General features: G+C 35.2%; 1 protein-coding gene across 9 annotated transcripts in view; it reads left to right on the top strand.

Moving 5' to 3' along the window:
• HECTD1 (HECT domain E3 ubiquitin protein ligase 1) overlaps positions 1–12,510 on the top strand; it is a 62,016-nt gene that overhangs the window by 17,348 nt on the left and 32,158 nt on the right. For 4 of the 9 annotated variants that reach the window (XM_068192983.1, XM_068192977.1, XM_068192982.1 and 1 more), the window contains exons 3-14: positions 416–650; positions 1,545–1,772; positions 4,334–4,615; positions 4,893–5,181; positions 5,507–5,583; positions 5,672–5,770; positions 6,094–6,208; positions 6,773–6,947; positions 8,298–8,436; positions 8,628–8,798; positions 9,867–10,089; positions 10,178–10,222. In XM_068192983.1, the coding sequence (XP_068049084.1) occupies positions 416–650; positions 1,545–1,772; positions 4,334–4,615; positions 4,893–5,181; positions 5,507–5,583; positions 5,672–5,770; positions 6,094–6,208; positions 6,773–6,947; positions 8,298–8,436; positions 8,628–8,798; positions 9,867–10,089; positions 10,178–10,222 (2,078 nt within the window). The remainder of the gene's footprint in view (positions 1–415; positions 651–1,544; positions 1,773–4,333; positions 4,616–4,892; positions 5,182–5,506; positions 5,584–5,671; positions 5,771–6,093; positions 6,209–6,772; positions 6,948–8,297; positions 8,437–8,627; positions 8,799–9,866; positions 10,090–10,177; positions 10,223–12,510) is intronic. The other 5 variants (XM_068192980.1, XM_068192984.1, XM_068192981.1 and 2 more) reach the window with 3 other exon arrangements.

The raw sequence follows: 12,510 nt of genomic DNA on the forward strand, positions 1-12,510 counted from the left end.
AAATTGTGTGTTAAACCCAAAATCTTTAGTCTTTGTATATAAAATTTCATGATTAAGTAGCTATTAATCATCTTGAACCTTGAAGCACTTTTATGAAAACATACATTCTGTTTGGTGACATGAGATTAATTCTTAGAAAAAAATCCCAACAAGATAAATTTTTCCCGTGCATGACTGTAAAATTTCAATAATATCTTTTTCTGCTGGCTTCTTAATGCAAAGTATTTTCAGATTACCTATTTGAACTTTGATGCATGTATGAGATGTAGTGTTCTAAATGAATGTTCTGAACCAACTGTAAACTAGTTAAGCACATAATGAGCGCATGGAAAGTGTTAATGTGGAAGTGTATTAAATTGCTTAATGTAGAAAAGTGTGTGCAACATAGTAATGTGTTGTGGTTTTTTTCTTGCAGATGCCCTCCTCGAACTTTTTTGCCAGCACTGTGCAAAATTTTTCTGGATGAAAGTGCTCCAGACAATGTACTGGAAGTAACAGCTCGTGCCATAACTTATTACCTGGATGTATCGGCTGAATGCACCCGTAGGATTGTGGGAGTGGATGGAGCTATCAAAGCACTTTGTAATCGTTTAGTAGTTGTTGAACTTAACAACAGAACGAGCAGAGATTTGGCTGAGCAATGTGTGAAGGTAAGTATACTTAAGAACCTCTTTTTTTTAAGAAGGAGCTGGATAATTTGCTATTTCCAAAGAGCATCCTCATATTCCAATCCTTTCTTTTTTATTAAAATGTGATGCAAAAATATAGACTATGACAAAAGTGTACATACATGCCGACACTGCTGCTTGTTCTTACTGTCTGGTGCTTTTCACAGCTCAATTTTCTTTAAAAAATGTATAGAAAAGGAAGCAAAAAATATTAGAAGAAATTTTTTGTTTATCTTTTATGACTAGAATGCTAATGGAATGCCAAGGATTATTTTAATGCTACCAAAGAAGTGAAAAATTGCTCCAGATACTGATAGATTACCTGGTGTAAAAAAATTGTCTACTACCTCTTCAATAGGACAAGATAGAGCTCCCCTGCACCCTTGTGAAGTTTTTAGAGAAATTTAGAGGACCCTTACAATCTCTCATTTAAAGCATAACTCATGACCATGTGGTAGCATATAGTTGGAGTCCTTGATTACCATGGCATCAGAATTTATGCATGTATTTCCTATTTATTATTTCCAGTTGACTCAGAAGTGCATCACTGAGGTAACGGTGCTCTTACAAGTTTCGAAATTCTCACTTATGTGTTTCTCCCAAGATGAGAGTCTATTCATGAACACTTGTTATGGCTATGCCCTTGGGGGATGCTCTTGTATTGGCTCCCATATTTTTGAAGAAAGCTGTAACTACTGAGTAATAGAGTACTGGAGGCTTTGGCCCCTTCTGTTGAGGAAAAGAGTTTTTGGGTTTTTTTCCTGTTGTTTCATTTTCTTAACCAGTTCTGTAGATGGATATAAGTATCTGACTGTGGATATAAATAACTGACTTTTTGTGTGTACTTTATTCAAATCAAATTTCTTTTTGGCATAGGTGTTAGAATTAATCTGTACCCGTGAGTCAGGAGCTGTGTTTGAAGCTGGAGGGTTGAACTGTGTTCTGACATTCATTCGTGACAGTGGACACCTTGTTCATAAAGATACTTTGCATTCAGCTATGGCTGTCGTATCCAGACTCTGTGGCAAAATGGAGCCTCAGGATTCTTCATTAGAGATCTGTGTGGAATCACTGTCTAGTTTATTAAAACATGAAGACCATCAGGTAATGTAATAGTTGGCTCAATGTGCTCTGAATTTAACTTTCAGTATGTTTAATAAAGGAATGACTTAAGTAACTTTTTACAGCCTCTCTAACTGTATGTTTACATAGAAGTTGCTATATTTGGGTATTATGATAGTTTCCTTTATAGTTGTAATGATAAGAGAATAAATACACTACTTAGTGTTTGACTCCAAGTGCTGGTGTTTGAATATAGTCTTATTTAACCTCTGAAAACTGTATTGAAAAATATCCTGTGACTTCTTTCAGCGCATTTTGAAGCAGTTTCTGAAATTATTGTTCTATGACTGTACCTCAATCACCATAAAATTGAGCATAAGTAAGAGGGAAAAATGAATTTGACTGGTTTCTTCTGCCAAACCAAGAGAAGTAATAAAAACATCCATAGTCAATGCTAAAGTATTACACTGGAAGCCAGCTTAAATGATACTAGTAGAAATGCTGTTCCACTTCTCTATTGCAGTTTTACTAACTTGAGGTGAAGTAGTCCTTGTAAAATCTAGAAAATGAATCCCAGAGGAATTATCTTTCTACTAGTAGAATAATTTTGTGTATGTCATACTATTGCTGTGGAATAGCCCTTTAGCCAAATTCTTGCTGTAGCCTGGCCAGGCTTTTTGTCCATACTCAGAACTGAGTCCCCAGTTCACTCTGACCTCTGTCCTCATTCCTTTCTCTACATGCACAGATCCAGCATCCAGTCTGGTTTATTAAGCACAGCATATTTGGGAAACTATATCTCTCTGCCTGTGAGATATTTTTTTTATATATATTTTTAGATCTTAAAAGTTTTCAGGGGGCTGTCATACACTAGCCATTTCAGAACAAGCTATCATGTTTTTAGCCATTAAATAATTTTATTAGTGCACTAATCATCTGAGGCAAGGAAATCTTGAAATTCAGACCATTAAGTCTGTACTATTTTAACTGTTTCCCAGTTTATAAGGTGTTAGAGAAAAGCAGTTGCTGGGGCTGTTGGAGATGTGAATGAGAGTTCAAATTAACTTAATTGTTCAGCAGTTAAGCTTAAAGATAAGCATGCTTAAAATGGAACCCAGATGATAGAAAATATATCTGTACTGGTATCCTTGAGAAATACATTACACATGAAACAAACCTCAGGATTACGGTGGATGTTGGATGTGTATTATGGATTTTTCCAGTAATGTCCCTTTTCAAGTTTGTTGCTCCCTACCTTGTCCTTTTACAGTGTTGGGTTTTGTCACTTTTTGTGTGGGCTGCCAATTAGTAACACCACTTGATGGATGAGTTCAGGCCAGATGAATGTGGCCCCAAGAGCAGCTTATCTATAATTTTGGGTTTTTAGCCTTTGTGTTACACTTGCAATTTGGGAGAAGAAATGTAAATACTTTCCAAGTATTCATTCAGTTTGTAAAGACTTCGACTTTGTAAATACATTCCAAGTACTCTTTTGCTGATGCCGCTAATGCAGTGTGTTAAACACGTGATCTTTTTTGTGTATTTCTGACAGCTGTTAAGGTAAAGATCTGTGGAGTATTTGCAAATTACATTAAGATTGGCAGCATTGTTCATCTGTGTTGTCAAAGAACTAGAGCAAGATGCCGGAGGAGATGAACAGTGACCATTGCACATTAAAGAAAAAATCTGCTACAAAAGAGTATTGATAATGCAGAATGTTTGGCATGTAGACCATACCAGAAGTGTGGAGACTTAACGGAGATAAAAGATTTTTGTCTTCCTGAAGTCTGGCTAATACTCTAAACTTGTTCTGTGTGTTGATCAGTAACTGTCTTGAAGTCCTTGATCTGTGATAGCAGACAGTTGTTTTGAAAATGGACTGCTGAGTTGATGTTTTCGGGAGTAAGAATTGTAATGATTTAGAGTTTGGTTAGAGAATAGGTATTGTGGAAGTTTTTCTACTATTTCTTGACATCAGTCTGGTTTGCTACTGCATGTCTTTAAAGGCAAATTTGCCTGAAGCAAGTTATCTTGGTAGGCTGGTGCATAATGTCCTGATCTGAAAGACTGAGACACTTGTAGTGTATAGATAGAGATGCTGAAGGCAAAACTTTCATTTGTTTTCAGTATTGACATGAAAAGATGTTGGGTCCTTTCCTGGGCAGTTGGCCAGCAGTATTTTTTGCTGGGTTGTTGAAAGGATCACCAGTAAGCCTTGTTTCCACAGTGTCCCTGGGTTTTTTTGTGCAGTTGGTTGGTTGGATTTTTTTTCTCCCTTTAGTGACAAACCTAAATTTGGAAGTTTGTATATTATTATCACAAAAATTCTTGCATGTCCCTATGTCAAGTGCTCAGTGGATAATTGCGTTATCCAAGAGCAAAATTTCCTTTTCCGCGTTTGTCCTATTTTTAGGTTTGGTCCAATTGAAAACTTTCTTGTGTTTAAGAGAAATGTATGAACCTTTAAATATAACTTCAATGGTCAAGCTTCATGGGAAAATCAAGTTCTTGTATGTGTCCTGTATTCTTGTGAATATCCCCATACCACCCTCTCATCTTAAGTGAAAGATATTTAATTGACTTTTCTTGCACATCTTTCTTAGGTTTCAGATGGTGCTTTGAGATGCTTTGCTTCATTAGCTGACAGATTCACACGGCGTGGAGTTGACCCAGCCCCATTAGCTAAACATGGATTAACTGAGGAGTTATTATCTCGCATGGCAGCTGCTGGTGGGACAGCCTCAGGACCATCTTCAGCTTGCAAACCTGGACGGAGTAGCACTGGAGCACCATCTACAGCTGCAGACTCTAAATTAAGTAATCAGGTGTCAACTATTGTCAGCCTGTTGTCAACCCTGTGTAGAGGCTCTCCAGTAGTAACACATGTAAGAAATCCTTTTATGCCATAGCTTTTTGTTTTCATGGAAATTTTTCCTTTATATACTTCAATATATGCAAAATTTATGTTGCTATTTTATGGATAGATATACATATTTATAGATATTGCTTTTTTATACATATATATATATATATACACATATGTGCACACATATGTACACATAAGTTGCTTTTAAAGAGGGGGAAAAAGGACACATTTCATATGGAAATGAAACCCAATTCTGATAGTATTTTCTAAAGCCCTGTATATTTTTTATTGTTCAGACTTTTAATTATTTCCAGGATCTCCTAAGATCTGAACTTCCAGATTCTATAGAAAGTGCGTTGCAGGGTGACGAGAGATGTGTACTGGATACCATGCGGTTAGTAGATCTTCTTTTGGTGCTGCTGTTCGAAGGCAGAAAAGCCCTTCCAAAATCTAGTGCTGGATCTACAGGCAGAATCCCAGGATTGCGAAGACTGGATAGTTCTGGGGAGCGTTCTCATCGGCAACTGATAGATTGCATCCGCAGTAAGGATACTGATGCACTGATAGATGCAATTGACACAGGAGGTAAGCAAAAATACTCCGAAAAAGAAAATGAGATGCTTGCTTTATCGTCGATTTTCATAATCTGAGTTATCATAACAAATGCTGAGGTAGTTCATCGAAAATCATTATATACAAGTTGGCTTGCTTTGGTAAATACTCAGCAGGTCTTGTTAGTAATCATACCTATGCCACCTTTTCTTTATTGCAATTAAGAGCATAAATGCTTCTCCAGAATTACTGAGGACACTTAATTTTTTTAAGAGCTTCTTTCTATTTTACGAATACTGTTGAACTTTAGTTTATGGTTGTGGGAACTTAAACTGTTTTATTTAATTTTATCTTTCAGCTTTTGAAGTAAATTTTATGGATGATGTAGGACAAACTCTTTTAAACTGGGCCTCAGCTTTTGGAACTCAGGAAATGGTAAATTAGATTTATAGACCCTTAAGAAGTTGCATTATTTATGTAAAGGAAGATAAAAAAAACTGTTTTCCTTTTTCTTATCTAACAGGTAGAATTCCTCTGTGAAAGGGGTGCTGATGTTAACAGAGGTCAGAGGTCATCCTCATTACATTATGCAGCATGTTTTGGAAGACCTCAGGTAGCAAAGGTATGATTTAAACTGACCCTTAAAAAGCATTACCTGCTGACTTTTCATCTTGTTCTGTTCAAAATATCTTCAATGCAATACGCTGGACACATGCGCTCTTAAATATTTACATATTCTTTACAGTATTTATCAAAACACAGATTTTTCATTATAGGGCAGTAGGGCAATAATGAAAAAAGTAGTTTATATTAGCTCTACAGATATAAAAAGCACAGAATACTTGCAAACATGAGAACACTGTAGGAGTGATGTATGAAAATCACATTTGCTACTTTAGAAGAAGGAATGCAATTTTTTTTAGTACATAAAATATTTATTCTCAGACTCTCTTACGACATGGTGCAAATCCTGATTTGAGAGATGAAGACGGGAAAACTCCTCTGGACAAAGCTCGGGAAAGGGGGCACAGTGAAGTAGTAGCTATTCTTCAGTCTCCAGGTGAGTGCAATATTTTAAGTCCATAACACTTGCTATAGTAGAAATGCTTGCTGATATGTGTAAGTTATGCAGTTACAAGAATTTTACTCTATTAAGGTTATTAAAAAAAAAAAAAGTGACCTACCTTCCTTAACCCATAAAGTATGCATAAAAACCTTAGAATTTTAAGATGTTTTTATGTGAGGGGAATTACCAAAGAAATAACTGAGCAGGCATAAACAGTGCCAGTTGTCCTTCTCTTCAGCTGTGGGATCAGGCTAGACTGGGATTTTGTAGTGGATTCACAGCATGTCAGCCTTGGTAGCTTCTCTGGTATCCTTCCTTTCTGCAAGGGAACAGCATTTTCCCTGTTCCTGAGAATTCTGGTGTCACAGGTGATACTTGCTATTAAGTACTTTAATTCAAGAAGTCATAAATGTTATAATTTTTTGTAAATTTTGTATTTTTAGGAATGCATGTTCATGTTCAGGTACTTGGATGTTAGTAAAGAAAACTTGAATGTTTTGAAGGGGTTTTTGTTTGGTTTGTTGACTTTTGCAATTGAATGTGAAAAAAAAATTCCAGGGGATTGGATGTGTCCTGTCAACAAAGGGGATGAGAAGAAAAAGAAAGATGCAAACAAGGATGAGGAAGAATGCAATGAACCCAAAGGAGATCCAGAAATGGCACCCATATACTTGAAAAGACTATTGCCTGTGTTTGCACAAACATTTCAACAAACTATGTTGCCTTCAATAAGGTAATGTTATCATGAGAGACAATTTCTTAATACACGCTTAAAAAAGCCAAAGTAAATCTGTAAGTTCAAGTACTGCTAGTGACAATATGTATTTGAATAGAAGTGGTTGTTTGGAAAGTGTTGCAAGAGTGATTTTTACTTAGCACTTTAAGCAGCATTTTTTCCTTTCTGGTGAAGTGATGTGTTGGAAACAAACCTGGTTAGTCATGGGAGAGCAGAGCATACTCCTGACGGTAGCAGCATGATGAAAGAATGCTATGTTCATACAGTATGTTGTATACACTGTGCATCAGGATTTGGTTACAGTTGTTTGCAGCAACTGTAATGAAAGCTGTAATTTAGTAGAGGAAAACTAATAAAATAATATCAAGATGCATTCATTGGAAAATGAGCAAGACTAGAAAAAGCTATTTTAGAAAGTTTTGGAAGACTTACTTAACAGTGTATTAACTGGAGAAGATGCTCAGTCTAATTCTGTAGAATTGCAGAAATGTAGTCTAATTTATTACTTAAAAGGGTATACTGTGCATGACATAATGGTTGTGATAAGTTGCATCTAACCTCTTAGCCATTTATACTACAAATATGACATTTATTCCAATCTCTTATTTATGTTCCCAGTGTTTACAGGTACTTTGGGTGAAAATGCAAGATAAGAAAGGCCTCTAGTGGAGACAGACTCCACATGAGCTGATGATAGAAAGCTTAAACTAGGTCATTTTAAAATAAAAGAAATAAACTATGTTAACAGTCAATGCATGATTAATTGTTGTTACAGATTGTGTGAAGAAGTAGTTGGCTCTCTACCTGAAAGTTATCTTAATGAATCAGACTTTTGGAAGTTGGTCAAAAAAATTCATCTGTAACCCTGCAGGAGTGATTTACTTTCATATTAATTACGGTTCTTAGTGTGGGAAGCTGCATGATCTAATAGTATGTTTAGAGTTAAAAATTAAAAGGATCTCGAAACATGGGAAATGTATGACTAAAATGAAAGCCTGAATACCTCTGAGGGTGACAAAAGTGTGTGGAAGTGAGTTGCCAGCAATAAAAGTGGATAAAGACACGACATAGAATATGTTTACCTAAGTAAAGGGTTGAGGAGAAAAGTGTTTGTTATACTGATAATGCTGTAGAATCAAAAAATGCCAGAGGTGCGTTATTCTTAAAGGTAATCCAGGACTTAGTAAGAGTGACTAATACAAGAACTGAAACAGATTAAATTTCTCGTGTTTTGAAAACATGCATAAATAGAGTACAAAAGAAGTCTTATCTTGAACCTTTTTGTTGCTTTGATTATTGCTTGCTTTATCACTGTAAGAACCCTTTTTTTCCTACGATCTTTTACAGGAAAGCAAGTCTTGCACTCATTAGAAAAATGATACATTTTTGTTCTGAGGCGCTGCTGAAAGAGGTTTGTGACTCTGATGCTGGCCATAACCTGCCCACAATACTGGTTGAGATAACAGCTACAGTGCTTGATCAAGAGGTAGGAAGAATGAAAATATTATCCTTTATGAAACTAGTACAAAAAAGGGAGTTATACTAATTGATTCCATGTATTTGTTAATAACTAACCCTAAAACTTTTACAGTATTCATCTGTGACCACATGTGCAGTTCAGTGTGTAAAGTAACAAGATCTCCTTTGTTGTTTTCTTTTCATCCCAATGTATTGCAGGATGATGATGATGGCCATTTGTTAGCCTTGCAAATCATAAGGGATTTAGTGGATAAAGGTGGTGATCTTTTTCTAGACCAACTGGCTAGACTTGGTGTAATTAGTAAAGTGTCAACTTTGGCGGGGCCATCATCTGATGATGAAAATGAAGAGGAGTCTAAACCTGAGAAGGTAAGTGTGTGGAATTGATTTATTTGCTTTATTTGTTACTGTAAAGCCGACACTTCTAGGAGAATGTTCATTGTTACAAAAATGACCAGGACAAGGGGTTAGGATATTAAATTAATGCTTATTTTATACCACTTGTTTTACTGGTTTTCTTCTCTACCTTCATTTTCTGTTAGCATAAACTCTGCTGAGTTTTCCTATTCATACTTTCTTGTGATCAAGTTATTTGATGCTTGATTTTGCCTAGTGTTTGGAAAGTGATTGGTAAACAAAATGAATTCTTCCTAAGGTATTTGTGTCAGAAGTGTATCTCTTTTGATGTCCATGCATTAAATAGTTTGAGATGTTTTAAATGTTACCAAATATATTAAATATATAAAAAAGAAAATAGTTTTCTGCTTAATGAAAGCTGTAAGTGCATATTGAAGTTATTTATCAGTTTCCAAGTCTTGTTGCCAGTCATATGGTCTGAATGGATAACAGACTCCTTCTGTTACCAGTTCAATTAAATTTATAGCTAAATCTTAAGTGTGTAGTTAAACTTTTTTACTGTGGGGTTTGGGTTGTCTGGGGCTTCTTGGAGGGGCACTGTTTTTTTATTTTAGTGGTTAGATATTAAAAGTCATATGGACATGGTCCTAGATAACCACTCATATGTGGCCCCGCCTGAACAGGAGTTTGGACTAGACGGCCTCCAGAAGTTTCTTCCAACCACAACCATTTTGTGATTCTTTTCCCACAATTCAAGTTTTGAACAGAGGTGGATGTTGCTGGCAGTAGGCCATTGCTGTTGTTGAGTAGATAAAGCTGTATGTGAAAGGAAACTTCTAAGAAGCCCCTTTTCTATTAAATAATACTTTTAAGGATATGTTTTACAGGCAGAAGTAGTATAGTTCCTACAATTTTGGTTTGAATAATTCTTCTCTCCTAAAGAGAGAAATTGTCCTCCTTTAAAAATGTCTGTGGTTTTGTGTGTTGGGGTGTTTTTGTTGGTTTGGGTTTTTTTTTCCTCTTTTTTAAATGGATTGGAGATTTTGCTTCTTGTTGTTGCTTAATACAATGTTATTACAGGAGGATGAACCACAGGAGGATGCTAAAGAACTGCAGCAGGGTAAACCGTACCACTGGAGAGACTGGTCAATCATTAGGGGAAGGGACTGCCTGTATATCTGGAGTGATGCTGCAGCCCTGGAGCTATCTAATGGTAGTAATGGATGGTTCAGATTTATCTTGGATGGAAAGCTGGCCACAATGTATTCCAGTGGGAGCCCTGAAGGAGGATCTGACAGTTCAGGTAGACTTTTTGCAATTCCAGTCCAGGTTAAGTTTTGAGACCGTTACATTTGTTTATATAATTTGATTTGAGCTATTTTGTTTTGCAGGAATTGGCTTACTAAATAGTAAAGGATGTAAACAGGTGGAAGGTGGTCAGTTAATTGTGATGCATTTTATCAGATAGCATGTGGCTATAACTTGACTTTCTTGGTGAATTGTGTTAAGTAAACATCTTGCCAGCAAAAGCGTATTAACTTTTTGTTTTGATTCTTCTCCATGCGTACTTAATTTTTTCACCCCAGTCATTAAAAGCAGGTTGAAATGGTGATTTGTTGTTTGCTTCTAGCTAGCAGAATGAATTTGCATGTGTTTGAAGACAAAGTAATGGAAAGTTTCTCATCGAGATTGGGAAACAAATTACAGTGTCTTAATTGTTTGTTGGAGAGAGGCTAAGGGAACAGACCTTATGCACTGGCAATGCACAGCTGGTTCTGATTTTCTGTAAAGAATACACAACTTGTTCTGGATGCAGAAACAACCCTCCTTTTATTGTTTCATCTCTTTTTGCAGCAGTTCATGCATTTATGAACCTGCAGGCATAAAATGCTTTGCAATATTATGATGTTTTCAATGAGCCATTGAGTGAAATAACAGAACATATTATGATTCAGGATGGAAATGAAGTGCTAATGACTTCATGCACCAAGTTTGGGGCAAGAAGACAAATATAATGTTTCTGATCATAATACAGCTGAAAACCACTTATAGATTTATTGTTTTTTTTGGTCAGAAAATGTCTTTGCATTCTTTTTAATAAGGTTAAAGACTTTAAAGGTAAATAAGCCGCATTGAGATACTTGTTTCTCATACAATACAGTTTTAAGAAGATTCATGAAGATAATTTCTTAAATTCTCATAGAATTCTTAAATTCTCATTTGGCATTTCCTGGATGCCAAATTTTTTGGTTTTTGCTTCTGAATGGTCAAGGCAAAGGAATGCGACTATTTCTGTATAAGATGAGTGGAATGGTGACAGCTCAGATGAATTTGGAGTGAAGAGAACTTAGAGGAAGTCAGATTGAGCATTTAAGATGTCACTTCAAATCAGTCTTTCAAAAAAGATTGCATAAATCCAAAGTTTTTTAACAAGATACCTAGTCTGAATATCATGAGGGAAAGGAGCTAAATGTAGGATTAAATGAGGCTTCTTGAAATATGTAGTCAAATAGACATCTACTAAGATTGCTGATGTTGCAGTGTAATTTGCCTGAACTTTAACCATGAGCTCTGAGCATGTGCAGCAGCCTTTTTTACTTAAAAAATTAATATTTGTTAACTAAAATGACTACAGTACAGTATAGACTCAGAATGGTATCTTTAAGTCCTGAACTGTACTATATGTTCTGCTGTCCAAAATCATTACTGATCAATCTCATGGTATACTTTCTGGTAACTTCACAGCTGGCAAGAATATAGAGGGTTGAGTAGTGAAATTTGTTAGTGTGTATTGCATGATGAAAGTTGGGGTGGATTGTCAAGTATATATACTGAACATTTTGGAAGGTCTGTACTCACCCCTCTCCAAATTAACTCTGTACTTGTTTTGTTTGAATTTTTTGAAAAAAAAAAAAAAATTCAATGCAAAAATTGAAATTTAATGGTAATTCTGAAGCTTTAAGTCTCAAAATTTTGTCCAAGGGATCCTGAAATTATTCCCAACCATGTAGAAATATAGTACTTTCAGTGTAATGTGCTATATAATAAATTTATTAAAAAGTAATTATGAAAATCTGAAAACATTTAATTAACAGAATTTTCATCTTGTATATCAAATCTCAATTATTTTTATAAGCCCTCTCTATATATACTATGAAATTTAAACAATAAAGAATGTTGTGCTTCAAGTGCGTATTTATTTTTGCATTATTTTGTATTATTAAAAAAGGGCATATTTAAAAAGCCTAGAGCTTGTCATTGCAGCAAAAGGCATACAGCAATAATTTTTAATGAGGTGTTTCCATTTTTACTTTAAATGGAATTTTTGAAAAGTTATGTACTCAGCATTTTAATTATTAAAATACAAATATATAATTTAATGAAAACTAATATTTTTAAAATTTCTTATTTCTGAAAACACACTTTTGAGAATAGTTCATGCTCACCATTCTGAGACCCATTTTTCAAAGACTAAAAATTTATACTGAAGTTCTTTGATCTCCCTATTATAATTGTAATGATGTATTAATACATCTGAATCGCATCTCTCAGAAAGAGTTGCACTGTTGCATTGCAGCTTTGATGTGATCATAGAATAAATCACTGTTAGGTATAGAAATATACTACACTGAAATTTAGGACACTTTAAGACCCTTAATTTCAAAGTTAATTTTGCATTGAATGTACACAGTTGTTTTGCTCTTGAAAAAAAATTCTACATAAT

The sequence above is a fragment of the Anomalospiza imberbis genome, chromosome 6 (assembly GCF_031753505.1).
Source record: "Anomalospiza imberbis isolate Cuckoo-Finch-1a 21T00152 chromosome 6, ASM3175350v1, whole genome shotgun sequence".
NCBI lineage: Eukaryota > Metazoa > Chordata > Aves > Passeriformes > Viduidae > Anomalospiza > Anomalospiza imberbis.